This window comes from Populus alba, chromosome 9 (assembly GCF_005239225.2).
Source record: "Populus alba chromosome 9, ASM523922v2, whole genome shotgun sequence".
NCBI classification, from domain to species: domain Eukaryota; kingdom Viridiplantae; phylum Streptophyta; class Magnoliopsida; order Malpighiales; family Salicaceae; genus Populus; species Populus alba.
The window spans coordinates 12,899,301-12,920,360 of NC_133292.1; the positions used below are offsets into that span (position 1 = coordinate 12,899,301).

General features: G+C 39.3%; 2 protein-coding genes across 2 annotated transcripts; both read left to right on the forward strand.

Annotated features, from left to right (window-relative positions):
* Nucleotides 1-5,528: 5,528 nt before the first annotated feature.
* LOC118032320 (protein NLP2-like) lies at nt 5,529-6,914 on the forward strand. Its single transcript, XM_073411267.1, has 3 exons — nt 5,529-6,082; nt 6,353-6,400; nt 6,690-6,914. Exons 1-3 carry the CDS (start codon nt 5,582-5,584, stop codon nt 6,912-6,914), a joined length of 774 nt encoding a protein of 257 aa, XP_073267368.1. The 5' UTR covers nt 5,529-5,581.
* Nucleotides 6,915-8,063: 1,149 nt separating this feature from the next.
* Nucleotides 8,064-8,910, forward strand: LOC118032319 (protein NLP1-like). The gene has a single exon (XM_073411268.1). The coding sequence runs from the start codon at nt 8,092-8,094 to the stop codon at nt 8,908-8,910; it is 819 nt and encodes a 272-aa protein (XP_073267369.1). The 5' UTR covers nt 8,064-8,091.
* Nucleotides 8,911-21,060: the final 12,150 nt, after the last annotated feature.

Sequence of the window (21,060 nt, forward strand, 5' to 3'; positions counted from 1 at the left end):
GCCCCAACTATATAGGCGTTTGCATGACATAGAGATACGTTGCTAAAAACTGTCATTAGCCCTTCCAACTTGTCCTTCTTAGCACTTAGCAGACTGTCCCATAACGTGAAATCTTCCGAAACGATCTGGAAAGAGCACCATACTGCATTTCTTTAGACTTCGATGGATTTTAAACCAATATTTTTTATGCCATTAGATGGAAAGAAACACAAGCACACCTACTATTGCAAAGGAAGCAGCAGAAATATCATACAGGGTTTTTAGTTTCTAGAGCATCAAGTGCCTGGGCTTCTTGAAACCGAATGCTTAATGCTGGGTCCTGCTGATACGAAAGGCACAAAACGAGAATCTTGAGCTAATTACCTTGGTAGGTAAAGGTAAAAATGATTGACAGTCAAGCTTTAAGTCGATGAAATTGAACTCATTTTATGACCAGGTGAATTAAATAATAGCATTAGACCCTTTTTTGTTGAGTATTGCTTCATTTTGTATACTTAAACAAATAAAAGCTTCATCTCTCTCTCTCTCTCACACACACGCACACCTCTTCCTCCTCATTTTCCCCTTGATTGTTTATGTTTTTAATGGTTGACTTTATACCTAGAAATGACTAAATAGGTGAAGATGGAGTATGTAATCTCAACATACGCCTTTAACTTCATCTCCTATTCCTTTTCTTCGGTTTCTTAGTTGGTACAGCCTGAGTACCCAATCTTCTGTTTGTGAAACTATAGCAGTACCCTATGTAAAAAACCTAGAAGATATATATACAGCAATCCTCTCATCTACCAAATTCGGGGATGCATGAGGTCTAACAAGAGAAACAGAAACTAGTTTCACCCAAAAAGCAGTCTTGGTTATTTTTGTACGGCAGCTGCTCTTGAGTTTGATAAAGGTTCACAGCTCACTGCTTTCAGCAAGGCATGGTACACCGACTGGAGAATCTGGCCTATCTGAATCAAGAGTCTTCAGAAAGTGAGTTTCTTTCTTGCTTCATGTTTCTCTTCTGTTATTTTAATACATGGCTTATCATAGATGAAGGTCCAATCCTGTTTAGTTTTCATAGAAACAAGCATGTGTAGTTTATGAATTGCTTTGAAATAGCATTTCAGAGTACAGTTTTGAATGTAAAGTACGTGGTAATCCTGGATTTTTTCTCTTTTTGTTCATTTTTTTGAGTTGTAACTTCTGTGTTTCAGGTTGAAACATTCCTAATTTGGAGTGTATAATAAATATATATAAGCTTTGGTTGGTGCAAGTTCCGAGCAAGTTGACTATATGGATGACCATAGTTCCTCTATCCCTAATTCTACATTGGATATTTTCTCAGGAAATGTCACGAACTGGGATTTCATGGATGAAATCTTGTATCAAGGGTGGATTGAGAAGGATGGAGGGTTCAACTTGTTAGGTTTGTTAGGTGTGTTGCCATTTAATGTGCCTAACATTACCATTGACCAGCAGCCTTTGTTGAAGAAGATGGCAGCCACCATTGACTGCAGCTGCAGCTGCTGGAAAGAAGAAGAGAAGCCACCATCCTGCCTATAAATAGGCACCATACAAAGAGAGCTATGTGAGAGGAAGAATAACGTGAGTGTGTGAAAGAGTGAAGAGAAAGAGAAGAGGCAGGGCTGCTGCCATGGGCAGCAGCCCTGCAGCTGCAAGGGCAGCAGAGATGTGAGTTGAGTGGATGATCCTCCTCCATGTATTTATTGTATTCTTTCTCTACTCTAATAAAATGGACTCTCTCCCGTGGATGTAGGCGGTTTTGCCGAACCACGTAAAATATTGTGTCTCAGTGTGCTTACTCCTCCGTTGAGCAATTATCAGTACATCACCGTCACCGGATTTCCGCGCCCCAACAATTGATATCAGAGCTAATGGTTTAAGTGGTGTTTGATTTTTTGCTCAAAAATGAAAGTTGTCAAAATTATGTTTTGACCATACCACTGTGTAGAGGAGGCCGAGACGAAGCCACTGGTGAAAACGGCTTCAAAATCGGACGTCGGACATGGCCGCACTCTCCATCACTCTCCGGTGAGGTGGCGGGCCACGCGCACAGACGCGCCCCACGCGTCTTCTTCACCCGGATGAGTTGACCCGACCCGAATACCAGTTGACCCGACCCATGTGAACAGTAGACATGAACAGTGACAGTGCCATGAACAGTACTATGCAAAGGATGACATCAGCATGATGCAAGGATGACATCAGAGTACACAGTCAGCAAGGAATTGACTAGTCAACATCCATGTCAGCATAGGGGGCCACCTGCCATGTCATCAGCCACGAGCCGAGCCAAATTGAGCCGAGCCGAGCCGTGAGCCGAGGGATAGGATCCAGTGGAGCTGATCCTACGTGCATATCCAACCGGATCTGAATTGAATCTGAGCCGTTGATCAGGCCAGAATTGTTTTGATCAAAACTTAGCCGTCTAAAGTGTGATTTGGACGATTCAAGACATGTTTCCAGCTAATTTGATCATTCCGGATGCAATGGTACGGTCCGATCGTTGAGATTCGAGACCGAAAATGGCAGTGGTGAATTATTGAAGAGAGATTGCCCGATCAGGAGGCATCTGAAGGTCATCATGGTGGTTGATGGAGATGAAGAAGAAGAAGGTGCATATGTTTACCCAATTACATGTGCTGAACTGTTAAATGGGAAAATTTTAATGCCTTGATGGAAGGCAAAATTGGGACACTCAGGACACCCGAGATGTGGACGATTTGAGGTGTAGAGTGAAAACTGATGAAGACCAATCTTGTCGAATCTAAGCACTGGTAGTCTCGCCAGATGTTGAGAAATCAGGTATAAAACCAGTATATTCCAGATTACTTGCAAAAGAAAGCCGCAACAAAGCTAGCAAATGGTTGTATATACGGAGAGACAGTACGATGGATAGATATGGCCTAAGAAGTTCTGTCTAGGAGATTGGGTTTTAAGCGGGACCGTTGTGACCCCTCCAATCTTTCCTGGGAACTTGCTTAGTGGAAGGATTATCCATACGGTACTATTTTCGTATATATAGCAGTTTGTAATGAAACGGTTGAAGACTAGCAGGATGACGGCACAAAGGAACAGTTGGGTTCCGCATGATCAAGGATCTAATGGAGTGGTGATTTCTCCAAAGAAGGCAGATTCGGTGACTGTGATTTCTCGAGGGGAGAATTGATGAAGACCCTGATAATGGAAGAGAAATACAGCAAGGGAATGAAGATTGGCACCCTATTTTGACTTGGACAGGTGTTGTGACAGGATGAGCTGCTGTCAAACATAAGCAAGGAATAGGGAGAAATCTGGAGAACAGAAATTGCACGAGGGCACACGGAGATTGTGCAAGAGTACCCGAGGGATCCAACGAGGTACTGAAATGAGACAACAGGTGCAAGGAGAAGAAGAGTTCCCAGATGAAGCTCAGAGCAGAGACTGTGTACAACATGAAGTCTCTTATGCTCTTAATGAAGACAACAAGCGAAGACCTTTCCAATGCATGCAAGGATGGAAAGAGAGCTGTTGCAGAGGCACCTAATTGAGGGGGTGCAAACGCCTGTGATAAAAGGCGACCGCCTATGATGAAAGGCGAAGACACCAAAGAGAGTGGTGTAGGTGGAGCTGTCAAGCAGAAAGGTGTAGAAGCTCCAAACATAGAAATCGAGGTAGAGGATTGCGAGGAGTATACCGCAAGTTTCTCTTTCTATGTAGTCAGTGGCAGTAATCTCTCCCAAGTCCACATGGTGGTAGAGAATCTTGGAGCCACTGGAGTCATCCCGATGAAGGAGGATGAGACCGCTCCAAGACGAGCGGAGACACCTCGGATGGAAGGTGTGAGGGCCATGAAATGAGCCCAGTTCAGACTGCCGTATGACGACGAGCGGAGACACCTCAGGAGAAGGTGTGAGGGCCATGAAATGAGCCCAGTTCAGACCGCCGTATGACGACGAGCGGAGACACCTCAGGAGAAGGTGTGAGGGCCATGATAGGAGCCTCAGTTCAGAACGCCCCAGAGCCGATGTGATGGCTAGATATAAGTGGACAGAAGGATAGCTAATGAAGTGGCTATGATGAGTATGAAGACAAATGCAGGATTGACTTTCATGGATATTGCCCCCATGCTAAAGATCAATGAGCTAGAAGACATTTGCCTTGGACAATAAATGGATAACTTGTGGAGCATTAAGACGCGGTTGCTATGAAGGAGCAGAGGGCATGCGCAGGTTCCGGGAACGAGTTGACTCTTGTCAAGGTGGTGAGCTCGGTAATGACATTGTAATACTCAGAGTATGGAGATAGATATGGATCAACCTTTAATGGGCTGCCCCCATGTTTAAAGGTGGAGAGCTACCTGGACTCTTACGACTAAGAGCGAGAGACTCATGGAGAAGTAAGGTGTGGTTCCTATGGTGGAACAGAGGGCAGGCGCAACTCCTGGATGAGTAGACTCTTGGAAGAGTGGTGGGCTTGTGATCATATTGAGATACTCAGATAATGACTGTCGCACTTGGAATATCCGTTTGAGGGGGTGTTGTAAGCCTTGGTGTGAGGCTTGGTGAATCATTCCGGACCGAGCATGGTTGATAGGCTCGAAGGGGAATGTTGTGTTCCCAGAGACAAGCGTTAACACTCTTCAGATGTGATGTGTGAGACCATCTGGTTGAAGTGATCCTTTGGTGTAAGCAAGGGTGTGCTTTGGTGACTCTGGTGACTGAAAGGTTTGGCGAGTACCTGTAAACTTGGCCATAGACGCTCTCAGAATGGAAGCTTGAAAGAGCTGCAGGATGCAAGATTGTGCTGAAGGAGCAAGAGGACAATTGCCCATATAAATGTCAAAGGGGGTGATTGTTAGGTTTGTTAGGTGTGTTGCCATTTAATGTGCCTAACATTACCATTGACCAGCAGCCTTTGTTGAAGAAGATGGCAGCCACCATTGACTGCAGCTGCAGCTGCTGGAAAGAAGAAGAGAAGCCACCATCCTGCCTATAAATAGGCACCATACAAAGAGAGCTATGTGAGAGGAAGAATAACGTGAGTGTGTGAAAGAGTGAAGAGAAAGAGAAGAGGCAGGGCTGCTGCCATGGGCAGCAGCCCTGCAGCTACAAGGGCAGCAGAGATGTGAGTTGAGTGGATGATCCTCCTCCATGTATTTATTGTATTCTTTCTCTACTCTAATAAAATGGACTCTCTCCCGTGGATGTAGGCGGTTTTGCCGAACCACGTAAAATATTGTGTCTCAGTGTGCTTACTCCTCCGTTGAGCAATTATCAGTACATCACCGGTCACCGGATTCCGCGCCCAACACAACTTTCTGCAGCAAGCTCTCTCCACCTCTAATGTTCTCCATGACCCTTCACTTTATATTCCTATTACGGGGACTCCTAATTTGAGCATAGCCTCAAACGAGCAGGACTATCAAGAAGAAACAGAAAGGCATTGCCATGGAAATCCACCTCTAGATTATCCAAACAGCACGGAACTTGTTCAGACTGAACTTCAGGTTGAAGATTCTGTAGAGACTTCAACACCTTTCTCGCACCCCAGAAGCTGTGGGGTAGAAGCTGCTGCATCGGGTTTCGAATGGCAGATGGTGCAGAGAGTAAATCCAGGGACTTCATGTTCTGTGAAGGAGAGAGTAATGCAAGCCGTTGGATGCTTGAAAAATCGTATACAAGATAGAGATATTCTTATCCAGATTTGGCTACCCATGGAGAAAGAAGGGAAAAGAGTCCTTGCTACTATTGATCAGCCATACTTTGTCAATCCGAGTTGCAAGAGCCTTGCAAGTTATAGAAAGGTTTCAACTGCCTATCATTTCCAAGCAGAAGAGGATGCAAGAAGTCCTGTAGGGTTCCCCGGTCGGGTTTTCTTGGAGAAGCTGCCTGAGTGGACTCCTGACGTAAGTCTCTTCAAAAGTGAAGAATATCCACATAAAGATCATGCAGTACAACATCACATTAAAGGGTCTCTTGCACTCCCACTTTTCAAACAAGGCAGCAAGACTTGCTTGGGCATAGTTGAGATTGCGACTACCATTCAGAAGATAAGCTATCGTCAAGAACTAGAAGACATCTGCAAAGTTCTCCAGGTTTGTTCGTTTCCCATGTATCTTGCAAAGGTTTCAATTAGCTATCAAGTTTTACAATGAGACTGTTGTTATATTATTTTATGTTAGTTGCTTATAGGCTTCATGTTTCTTTCATTTCATATCCCTTGACTTGCATTTAACTTTCAGATTTTTTAATGATCGAAATGCCTTTCAAAAGTAACAATGGCTATCAATTTCTTCAAGCCTGTGAAATAAGCAGAGAACTTTCCTCGTTTTTTGGTCTTTATATATATGCATGTTGATTTGCAGGCTGTTGATCTAAGAAGTTCTGAAGACTTCTGCTCTCCCGGTGCCGAGGTACGTAGATACTAGACATTTTAAAGACACTAGACTCAAAGGTTTCAGAAATTTTAGCATTCATAACCAAGATTACAATTGTGTTCCATTTATCACAGACTTGTAATCGATTAAATCAAGCTGCAGTGCCTGAGATTCCAGATAATTGTGAAATCTGTTTGCAAGACATATAGATTGCCTTGGCTCTAACATGGGCCTTATGTAGCCGCCAAGGTAAAAGTGGACGCCAGCAGTTTTCCCGAGAGGTTTAGCTCTTGTATTTCCACTGTGGATTCTGCTTGCTTTTTAGCCGACAAGAGGTTTTTCAGGTTTTCACATGGCGAGTTTTGAAGCAATACTTTTCCTAGGACAAGGGATTGTGGGGAGAGCATTCACAACACAAAGGCAATGTTTCACGAATGATATGACTTCCTTCAGCAAGAAAGATTATCCTTTAGCTCACCATGCTAAGATATTTGGTCTTCATGCTGCCATATGCGATTCCCCTGAGAAGCATTTCTACCGGATTCGTTGAATTTGTGTTGGAGTTATTCTTGCCAAAAGATTGCCAAGATACCGAAGAGAAAAAGGAGATGTGGGATTTATTGCCTGTTTCCATAAAACAGGTTTGCAGGAGTCTACAAGTTGTCATGGACAAGGAGCTTGATATAGAAGAAAATAAGAGTTTTGTATCATCACCTTCGAAAGAAGCTCCACCCGACAAATCATCTTGGATTGCCCGCATGGTGGAGGCCCAAAAGAAGGGTAAAAGTTGCTGCATCACATGGGACTATCCAAAGAACCTAAAAGAAGACTGAAGATGCTAACTCATGGGGATGACTCCGAGGAGGAGTTAGACAATAAGCAAGAAATTTCAGAGTTGGGTCAACTTCAGCAAAATCCTAGACCTAATAGCAGTATCGAGGGTGATGGAGTTTCTTCTGCTTTTGGCGGACGTTGCTTGTTAGGTAGTACAAAAACAGGTAAGAAGAGACGGACCAAGAGAGAGATTCAGACAATCAGCTTGGGAGTTCTTCAACAATACTTTGCCGGTAGCCTCAAAGATGCTGCTCAAAGCCTCGGGGGTATGAAAATGTTCTATCTCAACTGAAAACCACATGTTTATATTTAAAGTAAATGAATAGCATTTCAAATGCTAGATTTGAGGCATCCTTTATTAGATTAGATGATAATCATTACGCAGAAGAACATTTGCTGGAGACCAACTTGATCTTAATCTTCCAAAACCTTTATCATCATTTTCCTTTGTTCAGCTAGGTCGCTTTCTTAAAATATCATTTGTTAGCTAATCAATGGTGTGCTCACACAATTTGTTCTAATTGCAGTTTGCCCGACTACTCTGAAAAGTGTCAAAGAACCAATTCAACCTAAAAGCTTAAGCTGTTAGGTGAGGCCCCAAGATATGATTTATATTATTCTCTAACACACCCCCTCAAGTGAAAGCCCTTTGGGCTTGAAACTTGCACAGGCCCACATTACCTTGTGCTTAATTTTATCAAATAAATGGGGATGGTGAGATTCGAACTCGTGACCGCTTGGTCATTAAAGCTCTGATACCATGTCAAAGAACCAATTCAACCCAAAAGCTTAAGCTGTTAGGTGAGGCCCCAAGATATGATTTATATTATTCTCTAACAAAAAGGATATGCAGACAACACGGTATCAAACTATGGCCTTCTCGAAAGATCAAGATGGTTGACCATTCCTTACGAAAACTCCAGCAGGTGATTGATACAGTCCATGGTGCCAACGGTGCCGTCCAAAATGAATCTTTCTATCCAGCCTTCCCAGGACTGAGCTCTCCAAAACTTTCAAGTCATACTTCTTATTCATCATTCAGGAGTATTGATAATTCAAAGCACTTAGACTCTCCACCTGATGATTCTTGCCCTTCTGGCATTGCCTCGAAATCCCATTCTTCTCCGTGTAGTAGGAGCTCTTGTTCAAGTAACTGCTGTTCTGGACGAGCACAACAGCATGCTGCCACCGCCATAACTGGCTCAAGCAATGGAAATGGCTCTTCATCACTTGCAGAAACCTCGAATGGGATTTCTAAGAGGACTTGCAGTAGCGAATTAGCAGAATTGCATTGCTTGAATAACCAAGGTGGACCGGACTTTCTTGTAAGATCACAAATTCACAAAACAAGGACAGTCAGTGATAATATTCATCTAAGTGAGCTAGAAAGTCCTCCACGTTTTGGCCAGAGTTTACGAGAAGGAGGTGTCTTTGAAGTGAAAGCCATTTATGGAGTAGAGAAGGATAGGTTAGGCTTGCAACCAAAGTGGGGTGTAAGAGACTTGCAACAAGAGATTGGTAAGCGTTTCGAGATAGATGATTTCACATGGATTGGTCTCAAGTATATGGATGATGATGGGGATTGGGTTCGTTTGACTTGTGATAGTGATCTTGAGGAGTGCAAAGAGATACACAGAATCTCTCAAAGAAACACAATCAAGATATCCCTTCACAAATATCCTTCTCCATTTGGTTTCGCGAGGTCATTCTAAGGCTTCCATTGATTTTCTCGCTAGTCTCTACCACATACATGATTGGTTTGGACTTCCAACATAGTACGTAGACGATGTTTTTTCTGAGATTTCTACTTCTGTTTGGAAAGTTTTACTCAGAGAAACAAGCCATTCATGAGGAATAAACAAGGATTATACTTCATATATAATCCTGTCATTTTTTTAACTGCATCTTACTTTGAAAAGGATAAATGTGAGTAGCACGATTTCCTTTCTCTATAAAGTATAACAAATGGGAATTCTACACTCAAATTAATCCTTGATTAACTAGACGTAGCACTGAATGCGTGCCAGTAACCAGAGGCTGATGGGGCTGTTTTTCTTTTTACAAAGTCACAACAACAAATCAAGCTTTAATCCCATGGACTTGAGGACTCGGACCTTTTCTCTTTGGAGCGTAATATAATAAAAACACTGTTTCATTTGTTCGTCCGTCTATGTTTGCTGTCTTCAGTGATCAGTTCCTGCTGTGAGTGTTAGGGTTAATTCAGCTATATAGACAACAGGGTGCTTACACTGTTTGTTCTAATGTCAGCCTACCTACGACTCTCAAAAAGGATATGCAGACAACAAGGCATCATACGATTAGCCTTCTCAAAAGATTCAGAAGGCGTTTGACCACTCTTTAAGAAATCTCCAAAAGGTCATCGAATCAATCCTAGATGCTAAGGATTTCCATTCATATTTAAATCTTTCTATTCTGCCTTCTCTCGAAAAAGCTCTTCCAAAATTTTTCATGTCAATCTCGTTCTTCATCATTCAAGATGATTGACAATTTGAAGCACTCAAACTCCGCACCTGAGACTAGCATTTCTGGCAGCAAGAGTTCTTGTTCAAGTACCAGCTGCTTCTCAAGCTCCTTGGAGTGCTTTGGAAATGGGCTAGTAACTACTTTTTCTGGGTTGAGATTACTGGTTTACCTCTTTTAGCTTGGACAATGAAGAATTTCAAGCTATTATGCTTTTTGAATTTTTACTTTTTAATTTTTCCTTTCAGTCTTTTATTTTTTTTATTTATCAACGATTCCTTTTTCCTTTACGATCAAGGTGAGGGATAGACTGTTTAAGTAGTTATTGGAGGATGTTTTAGAGAGAGTTTAAGGTTTTAGACCCTTTATTCTTAAAATTAAAATGCTTGTCACAAACGATTCTTTCAAATAATCTTTCAAGATTTCCATAACTTAACTTTAATTTAAAGGATGCATTTTTCACCTTACAAGAAAAAATCTTGAATTTTTTTATTGTGGGATTGAGAGTTTTTAGGTTTATTAAAACATGCCAATCAATTTTTCCAATGACATTAAATTTGTTTTAAACAAGTTAATATACTTTTTTTGTTGGAGGAAATAATTTTCAACAAAGTTAACTTTAAAAATAAAATAAAATTCATTTTTAATTTGATATTAAATGTATCCACTTTTGTTATTGATTTCTATTTTTAGAGTAGGTTATTCCTCACATGCCTATGAAGAAGTAGACTCTTTTGCATGGAATCTGTAAAATGTTATTCCTCCAGTATCCGCTTCTCAATTGCGTTGGTTATAGAAAAGTCTGAAAAAAGGATTTTTTTAATTCAAAAACACTTTTTCAGCCCATTAATTTACTCAAAACAATACCCAGTAAATATTCTAGAAATCTTATTAAATCAATCAATACCTTTAAAAAACATAAAAAGCCCAAAACCCGAAATAAAAAATCTTCCCGAACTCAAATATATTTTTCTAGGTGTTTTTAGGGTAACAAAATACACCTAATATTAATCCCCTCCTAATATGAATTCTTTTAACATAAAAATCAATGGTTTTGGTGTCCCAAATCTTTCCCAACAATAATATTTTTTGAATTTACACGACTGCTGTGGAATCTCACATCACCATTGAACTTGGAATCTAATGGGGTTTAATGGCCTAAGTAGCTCAAATAGTTACTCTTTGATATGAAAAGGAGAGATCAGGCATCGAGCTAGTGGGTCTACAAAAACAAGGGGCAGACCTGCAGAAGACGATATGTAGTTGTCAGTCAGTGATTTTGCAGATAAACTAATAATATATGGAAGTGGTTTTGCCTTGGATCTAGCTAGTTAATTAGGTCATGTCAGTTGAATCTGATTATAAGCTATTTAGGTATTTATATGCAAGTGGTCCTCCTCCAGTTGATTAGTTGATCGGTACGGTATAGTTTAACATGTAAGTACGTACTCGGGGAATTGAATGTGGACACCTTCTTGTTAGTTTATTGTATCAATTATAAAAATATTCTTAGACCTCATCTTTTAGTATAAAGCCATAAATTAAGGAGAAGGAAAGAGATGTACCACGATCTGTACCAACACTGAAATTAAGAATAAAATATAAGGATCAGCATTTGATTAATTAATACGCTTACATGGGATGTCATGAATAGATTCCCGGTCGATGACTAGCAACGCAAGAATTAAAAAAAAAACTAAAACAGATCAGGGAATCACTGTAAATTGTGTCTAAAATCACTGTAGATTGCACTGTTTATGTTTAAAATTCATTCTTGTGGTAAGTCTTAGCCAGTTTTGTTTCACTGTTTTTTCATTTATTTTGTTGGGTACGTGGCAGCATCCCTGCCATATATCTTTGTGTGTTTTTTTTTTTAGCAGGTTTACAGGTACAAACTTTTCATCTCTTTTGTTTTTTTTCTGATACAAACGCATCAGAGAACGCCTCCCAAACAAATCCCACATTCACAATTCCAGATCTATCTCAGAAATTAAAAAATTAATGCTAAAAGGGCTTAAGAAAACATTGTGCCCACTGTGTCTAATTACTGTGGGCTGGAGCTTATTGTTTTCTCGCGCTAAGTTGGAATTCATGGAGGGAAGATCGTCTTGGTTTCACTCCAAGATCTTAGTTTGCATTTCAGTTCTCATCAGGAGGTCGGGGCGGAGCTTGCGCTTGCATTTCGTTCACTCAAAAAGAATGGCATCCGGATCCGTAAGTAATTTTCTTCCTTACCTTATAGAGCTTTGTCTGATGGGGAATTTTAGCTCCTCCTTTTTCTTGCTGCTTGGGTCCTCACGGGCATATTTTATAATTGCATAATATAGATCCCAAAAGGAAAGACCAGGAAATGAAGAGTGAACGACGGCTTGGATTTCATGATGGCTTAGGCTAAAAGGGAAAGGGACTTTATTCTACAGAGACGTCGCCGCCACCAGAAAATCTGGCTTGATTTTAGGAGTTCTTTTTTTTTGGGTTTGTGTGTTTCTCAGTATGCTACAATATTATTATTAAAAAAAAAACTAAAAGAGATCAAGAGAACAATGTAGATTCTGAGTGGATTCACTGTGGATTCAAACAGTATTTCTCACGGCGAGTTTGTTCAATTTCACGAGAAGTTTTGTTCAATTTCTTCAATTATTTTTATGTGTTGTTCCTGGCGTGTTTTCTTTTGCTTCATCGTCACAAAAAAAACTAAAAGATTTGATGATTCAACTGTTCATTCAGAGTTCTGCATTGTGGACTCACACAATGAACTCAATTTTTCTTTGATTGTGTTCATCTATATTTTATTTGTTGGTGGTTTCTTGGATTTTGGTGGTTTCTTGGATTCGTTAGGTGCGGTTTATGCGGGATGGGACAGTTATTGGGGCTAGGATGGTTAGGTGAGGTTTGCAGGGGATGAGACTGATGTTGGGGTTGAGACTACAATCAAATGGCATAGGAATCACGTTTACAAGACCAAAAGCAGCCTCTTCAAAATGAATCTGAAATCAATCAAAAACCAGCCGAGAACTTGCCTAAAAAAAGAACAAAAACATGGGCACCAACCCAAAAAATCCAGCGTGATTTTGGGAGACATTTCTTCTAGATAGTATAGGTTCTCATTGTGTGCATTAAATGTGACGCTCACTTGATCAAATTTAGTTTTGTATTACTGAAAAAGCTGGTGGTTTTATTTGTGTTTAGTTGGGGATTTTATTTTAATTTTTGTTGTTGAGCAATTTGTGTACTATTATAGCTTTGGAGATTATTGGTTACTGGACTTGCCTAAATCAAGCTGCATTTTAGTTAAGTTTCAATCTATAAGATCAATTTGCTATCTTTGTCTTCTTTATTTATTTATTTTTTCATATCTTTGTCACCCTACCCTCTAGAACAAAAAAAGTCATGAAGGCTAAAGTTAGGCCCTGGGGATTAGTCGTGGTGCGCGCAAGCTGGCCCGGACACCCCAGGTTAATTCAAAAAAAAAAAAAAAAAAAAAAAAAAAGTCATGAAGGCTAAAGTTAAAGAAATCGATTCTCTCTCTCTCTCTCTCTCTCTCAAAATTGATTTGCTCATTCTCATTTCCTTTTTGTTCTCACACATATGGCTTATTTGCCGTAAAATATTCTTCTTTCTTTACTCCCTAGAAGCATCCATTCACTTTGTCTCTGCGTCTAAACAAAAAAAAAAAAAAACACATACACCAGGCTTTTCTCTCCTTCTCTCTATTTCTTTTCCATTCACAAAAACAAATTGATCTTTTTGTTATTTTTTGTTATTTCTATTAAATTATTGTAAACTCCTTCCTGCACGAAGAATTTTTCATGATTTTAATTGAATTCCCTTATGAGCTTGCATATTTTTTTTTTAATTATTGTGTAGAGTTCTAGAATGGGTTATTTACTGCCATCGTGAAGTTTGCTCCACATGCATGGCATGACTCAGTTTCATCTGCGATGATTGTCGTCGTTGTATCTGCAAGACCAAGTCATCTGTCGTTTTTGTCGCCAAGGTTAGGCCTGCCTTTTCAAATTTCGTCTTTTATTTTTTCATGTTGAATGCTAATTCATTTGAATTTGATGATGGAAATGATTAATCGCTAATCAATGAATCAAATTTGTTAGTTAGGTTATGCTATTTTCTTCATCTTTGAATAAGCAAGTGCACAATTTGTTGACATCTCTATATTGCTTACCATTGATCTTGATTAATTCCATGTATATTTAACAATCCAAGCTTAAATTGGTTATTCCGTTCTGCAATCCCTAACTTGGTTTTTATGAAAAACAGTTTGCCCAGTCAGACTCAGTAATCAGATTGAAGATTTTTGCAGCATAGCTATTGGGTCAGGACGGAGAAATAAAAGTAGCGGCTAAAAAGTTATATTACATTGAGTTGTGTAATCGTATGTATCGTGATCGGCAATTATTTATGATTTTGTCCATGTAACTTCATGAACTCGGTTGACAACAATATTGACTTTATTTTGTGGTCTTAAACCTTGGTGTCAAAAGTAAAGAATGAACTATATGTACGACGCATGTGATCTATTACATTACTATCAATATGTTACAGTTCAAGCTTATTGTAGGAAAGCTATTGTCTTGGACTATTAATTGTGCCTTTCTTTGATGTTACATGCCTAAATGTAAAGACAAAGAAGTCTTTTGTTAATTTTGTTTTTCTTTCTAATGCCGATGATTGTTTTTTATAATGTAGATTATTGGGACATCATCTCGGATGGCAGGTTTGTGGGCGTAACCACTAAGCATTGACCTTCATGTTATGCTGAGAGGTATGATTATTCAAGTGATCCTAATCAAAGCTAATCCATATGCATATCAAAGAGACTTGTGACTTTTTTTTAACTATGCATAATATATCTTTCTTGGCTTTACTTCTGCCTTCAAGAAATTGCTGCTTGAATTGGGATGGACCTCTTTCTCGCAGAGGTTGCAAGGAGGTTATTTTCTAGCTTTATATCTGGATGAATGAACCTATGTTATAGAAATATTTGATAATTGAAATCGTTTGAGGGATCTGTTGCTGCCACTGGCTATTAGCTGAAGAAGAGTGTGAGAGGGAAAGATTGGATTTTTATGGGTTGTTGAGGGTTGCGTGTGTGTGTGTGTGTGTGTGTGTGTGTGTGTGTGAGAGAGAGAGAGAGAGAGAGAGAGAGAGAGAGAGAGAGAGATCTTTGTTGATTGAGAAGAGAAGGATCTAAGGTTTTTTCAACTTTTGCTTGCAGGGATCTTTAAACCAACAATATAGTTGCAGGGATCTGCACAAGTTGATTAGAACAAAAACTTGGTAAGTGGTGTACATCATTATGTGTAACTAGCAATTTATTACGTGGTTAATCGGATTTTTTCCTTCATTCAGCAATGAGAGTGTGATCAATTAATTCTTGGACTTTTCAAGATTTTGATGGCGTCCTACTTTTGCCTTTTTTTTTTGTTTCACCATTAAACAAATATTTTACATGATGTACTATAGCTTTGGATAAGGGCTGGCAGAACTTAGCGGTTGGTTGGGTTGCAATCCTAACACTAAATCACTTTTGAGTGTTTACAACACCATCAACAATTAACGTTGGACCACATAGAAGATGTGGTCATTGATGGAAAATAGGTTGTAAAAAGAGTTTGGCAAGTGCAATGCTATGTTATGTATCTTTTTGTTAAATCAAAGGTGATGAGTGCATTATTGCAGGGGTGGCTTCCAAGGTTTTTATAATTGGTCTTCCTATAATCAACACTATCACTATCACTGGCAGTGGACTTCCAGTATGTTACAATGGTCCCGTATGTTGAAGCCATGTAGGAAACAAGTCTGCATGCTCCCATGAACCTGTAATTTCTAACACAGCACAACCATTGAACTTTTTGGTCCATAAATTTGAAAAGGACATATAGGTAAGATGTATGAATGCTCCTATTAGGTTGTGATTTCTAACACATAACAACCATTGAGGTTTTTGGATTAGAATTTCAATGAAGATCTTAAACATTCATAAGAATGTATATTTACCACTGTGGGTTGTATTGCTTGAAAATATAGAACAAGCTAGGTGGTTTATTTTTGCTTTGCCCTTTTTAATTCAAAGATTTATTTCCTTCTCTTCATGTTTTATTACTATTGATATTAGATTAGCCTTATCCTTCACTCCATTTATTTTTGCTCATCTCATTAATGTCCATGAATAACATCACCTCCTTTTTACAGGAAAACTGAAGCTCTAGAAAGGCTACACCACCGCTCCAGAAATTTTTTTGTTGATGCAGTTGTGGCCTTCATTAACTTTTCCATGGCTACTATGTATATTCATTAAGAAACATGAAACTCCATACCATGCTAGACTAACGTGCTTAATTGAGCAAGACAATTCAAATATGTAATTGCTTTGAAGGGTTTGAAACAATTCATATGGTTGCTTTGTTGTTTTGCATTACAGCCTTGAACATGTCAAAAAAAAATAATGTATTTTGCTTTTATTGTGTTTATATAAACATATAACTAATGTCTCAATTCGCTACGAAGCCCACCCCGCAGCGAAGCGCGGGAAACAAATCTAGTAATATTTTAAAAACATAACATCTACGTTAAGCCTCATAACATAACATACATGTCATAAAACAAATTATATAAAAGTACATAGCATTTCATAAACTTCCAAAATGTCGGGTTCATAATACATGTTACATTACATAAAATCCAAACTTTGAAATAATAATCTAAATTTGAATGAAAACACTGTGACAGTAGAGTATCTAAGACATCAAATCACAAAGAATAAGAAAAGCCTCGTGGAAGCAAGCAAGACATACCAATAAACAAAGTAGCAGAAACTCTCAATCAAAGGTCAAACTGCTAATGGAAGTTAAGAACCTAAAATAATATTAAAATGAAGGGGTGAATCCAGCCAACTCAGTGAGGAAATAACATTTAATATACATATTGGCTATTTATAAGTATAAGGACAATCAAATGAGGTTTGTGGCCTCGATCACTATATATGGGAGGATTAGTCGCCATAGATTGATGCCTTTCTCACTAGCTAGGTTTAAAGAATATTATGTGTACATAGACTAATTATGCTTCGTTAGTATAAAGTTACTGACAAATCCAATATCAAGACATAATAAATACTCACTTAATTAGCAAAGAAAATGAAAGTTATATCGAGTAAAGTTTAATTCAACAAAATGCGAGTGTGAAATCAAGAATAGATGAGTACTCGGAAAATAAAGCAACATATATAGATATTCAAGATTTTATCAACTGTACTCATCATATAATCAAAATATGTATATCATTTGTATTACACACATATTAAAGATTTTCTCACTCACTAGGAAAACAAAAGTAAAAAAAACAAATGGATGTAGAACCAGAAAATACTGAAGATCATTAAAAGAAATGTTAGCAAAACTTATAACAACTATGAAAAACACTTAAAAACAACTCGAAGAAAAATAATATAAGAGATTGAAACTCTAAGCTTAGATACCAAAATGTAATTATAAAGCAAAATTGATTCACCCGATCGATCTTGAACATAACCTAAACTAATCAAACCTAACAAACCTAATTTACCTTTACTGCTAGGTTAACTAGTCAACCAAAATGTCCAACCAGTTGACCGCCACATCAAGCCAACTAGTCGGTCGAGTTAGACCAACCAGTCGACTGGTAGCACAAGCTAACTAGCTGGCCAATTCAGACTAACCAGTCAACCGAATGATCAGGATTTTTGGAATCCTAATATGTTAGTTCTTTAAATCTTCATATCCCAAAATAAACAAACCTTCCTATTTATATAGAGGCAACAGAACATTGCAGTAACTGTAATGATTACAACATCCTATATTGGAATCCTATTTTGATAGATACATGAGTAACTATAATGATTACAACATCCTATATTAGAATCCTATTCTATAATATGCCCCTCAAGCTGAGGGTAGGGGATCAACCCGAAGCTTGAATCGAGAAGCAGTAAAGGATGCAACAGGAAGCGGTTTAGTGAAGACATCGACAAATTGATCCCGAGAGGGAACAAAATGAATCTGAATTTCTTTCTTGGCAACACGGTCATGGACAAAGTGATAATCCACTTCAACATGCTTAGTACGAGCATGGATGATAGGATTTGCTGAGAGCATGGTAGCACCAAGATTATCACACCAAATGGTAGGGGCAGAGACTGAGGGAACCTGCAAATCTGTTAACAAGTATTGAAGCCAAATGACTTCAGTGGTACCATTAGCAAGGGCTTTATACTCAGCCTCAGTAGAGGAGCGAGCAACAGTGCGTTGCTTGCCGGATTTCCAAGAAATCAGTGTTTGACCACAAAGACAAGATAGCCGCTTGTAGACTTGTGATCATCAATACTACCAGCCCAATCTGCATCTGTAAAGCCATGTAGAGCAAAAGAGGAGCCTCGAGTGATATGGAAACCATAAGATGTCGTACCTTTAAGATAGCGTAAAATATGTTTGACAATGGCCCAATGAGAATCTGTAGGAGCATGCATAAACTGACAGACTCTGTTAACAGCAAAACATATATCTGGACAGGTGAAGGTAAGATATTGAAGAGCACCCACGATTTGACGAAATTGTGTAGGATCAGAGAATGAATGATCTGGTAATAAATTGACTTTCAAAGGGGAGACTGACTGGAGTATCAACTGGTTTACAGGAAGTCATACCAGTTTGGGTGAGGATGTCAAGAATATATTTATGTTGACGCAGCATTAAACCCATACTGGTAGACTGAACTTCAATACCCAGAAAGTAGTGAACAACACCTAAGTCACGAAACTTGAACTCAGAGCTGAGTAACTATATAAGGTGATGGAGCATAGCAGAGTTGCTACCAGTGAGCAGAATATCATCAACATACACTAGGAGATAAAAGATATTAGTACCATCAGATAAGATAAACAGGGAGCTGTTAACCTTGGAAGCTCAAAAACTGATGGAGAGCAAAAAATCACTTAGACGAGTGTACCATGCTCTCGGTGCCTGTTTCAAACCATACAATGATTTGTGCAATCTGCACATATGAGATGGAAGAGAAGAGTCAACGAAACCTGGAGGTTGTTTCATATAGACCTCTTCAGTAAGAACACCATTGAGGAAGGCATTATGAATATCAAGCTGATGAATCTTCTAATTTCGCAAAACTGCGATAGAGAAAACCAATCGGACAATGGCCTGCTTAATAACTGGACTGAAGGTTTCAGAATAATCAATACCTTCCTGCTGGGTAAAACCTCTAGCAACAAGGCGCACTTTATAGTGCTCAATATTACCATCAACATGACGTTTGATCCGATATACCCATCTACTGCCAACAACGTTCATCGAAGGATGAAATGGAACCAAAGACCAAGTGCGATTTTCGTGTAAAATAGTGATCTTATCACACATAGCATTATGCCAAACTGCATGCTGGTCAGCATCAGAGAATGCAAAAGGCTCAGAAGAGGGAGAATACAGTACCCGTGTGGAGGTAGAAGTAGCGGCAACGGAAGCAACCAGATTAGCTGTCTTCGGCTGCCGCGGTCTAAGAGTCATAGGATGTCTGCTATGTGCTGGTGGAGATGCAGGGGAAAATGGTTGTAGCGAGGAGACCTATGGCAGCTGATAAGAAGAAAAATCAACCATAAGTTATAGACCAGCGGGAGAGGATGAGAAAGAAGTAGCCTCAAACACAGGACTGTCAGCAGAGGAGGGGCTGGAGGTAGAGACTGAAGCTGCAGGAGTGCTGGCCAGGGAGGGCGAAGCAGAGGAGGGACTAAAAAGTGCCCCAAGACCATGAGGAGAGGAGACCAATTAAGGATTTGAACCTGCATCATAAGGGTTAGATAAACAAGCATGGGATGATAGCCAAGGGATGGGTGGAGGCTGTGGTCGGGTGGTTGTTTGGAGTGGCAAAACAAAGTGTTGTGGGCTGTTTGGGTGGCTAGTGAAAGTGGGTAGTGATGGGTGGTTTAGAAAATTTGGAAGGGTGACAGTAGCGGGTGGGATGGGGGTTGTGGTGGAGACCTTTGCAATCTGTTCAAAATTATCAAATGGAAACACATGTTCATGGAAACGGACATGACGGGAAATATAAATATGGTGAGATGCAATTTCAAGACATCGATAACCAAGATGCAAGGAACTATATCCAAAAAACACACATGAAAAGAAACGAAAATCCAATTTATGATTATTATATGGACGCAGAAAAGGAAAACAGAGACACCCAAAGGTACGCAAAAAATGATAATCAGGAGACCGTTGAAATAAACAATCAAACGGAGAGCGATAGTAGTAGGCATGCGATTTATAAGATAAACAGAGGTTTCAAAAGCATAATTCCAGAATCAAAAAGGTGTTTTACATTGCCCTAAAACAGTAAGACCTGTTTCCACAATATGCCTATGACGACGCCCTACTGTTCCATTTTGTTCATGAGTGTGGGGACAAATCAGACGATGATGAATACTAATGGTTTGAAAAATGTGGATAGTTTTCGGTATTCACCGCCCCAATCAGTTTGAACAGATTTTATTTTTAATGAAAATTGACGTTCGACAAGAGTCTGAAATTGATGAAAAATAGAGTAAACATCAGACTTGGCAACGAGAGGATAATACCATACATATTTAGTATAAGCATCAACAAAGATAACAAAATAACAATAGCCATCTGAAGAAAAAAAGAGGAGTAGGGCCCCATACATCACTAAAAATTAATTCAAGTGGAGCAGAAGTTTTGTGACTCGTAGGTCCTAAAGACAAACGCGATGATTTTCCTAAAGGACAACTTTGACATTGAAAATTAAGACATTTGTTGTTACAAATGATCTTATTTTTCAAGATTAACAATTGCAAAATACATGAAGTAGGATGGCCTAGTCGACGATTTCATAAATCGGCAGGGGCAGAAGTGTAGGGAGACCAATAGGCTCGAGGAACTTCATGGGTGTTGAAATCCTTGACATAAAACACATGAGGGTGAAATTCAAAATAAACATTATTATCAAGATAAAATTTATGAACAGAGAGCAGAGGTTTTGTGATTGCAGGAACATGAAGAACATTAGATAAGGTGAAAGAACGATGTGGTGTATATATTTTTGTATGACCAAGATGAGATTTAGGAAGACCCTTACCATCACCAACATGCAAATTATCATTACCAAGATACGGTTTTGAAGCGGTCAAGGTGGCAAGATCAGGTGTGACGTGTTGATTGGCACCGGTATCTGGAAACCAATCAATAGAACCGGTTGAGGAGAGATTGCGCTGCACTAGGTTGGTAGTAGGTTGTTGGCCATAACCTCGCTGCTGGAATTGAGGGCAATGAGGAGCTGTATGGCTGAAAGTCTGACACAGTTGG

Bases quoted from the DNA above. Each gene is read 5' to 3' on its own strand.
- LOC118032319 (XM_073411268.1), top strand. From the start codon at position 8,092: ATGGTTGACCATTCCTTACGAAAACTCCAGCAGGTGATTGATACAGTC.
- LOC118032320 (XM_073411267.1), top strand. From the start codon at position 5,582: ATGGTGCAGAGAGTAAATCCAGGGACTTCATGTTCTGTGAAGGAGAGA. The intron at 6,083-6,352 runs GTTTGTTCGTTT...GTTGATTTGCAG, and splicing joins ACATCTGCAAAGTTCTCCAG to GCTGTTGATCTAAGAAGTTC. The intron at 6,401-6,689 runs GTACGTAGATAC...CTTGCTTTTTAG, and splicing joins TCTGCTCTCCCGGTGCCGAG to CCGACAAGAGGTTTTTCAGG.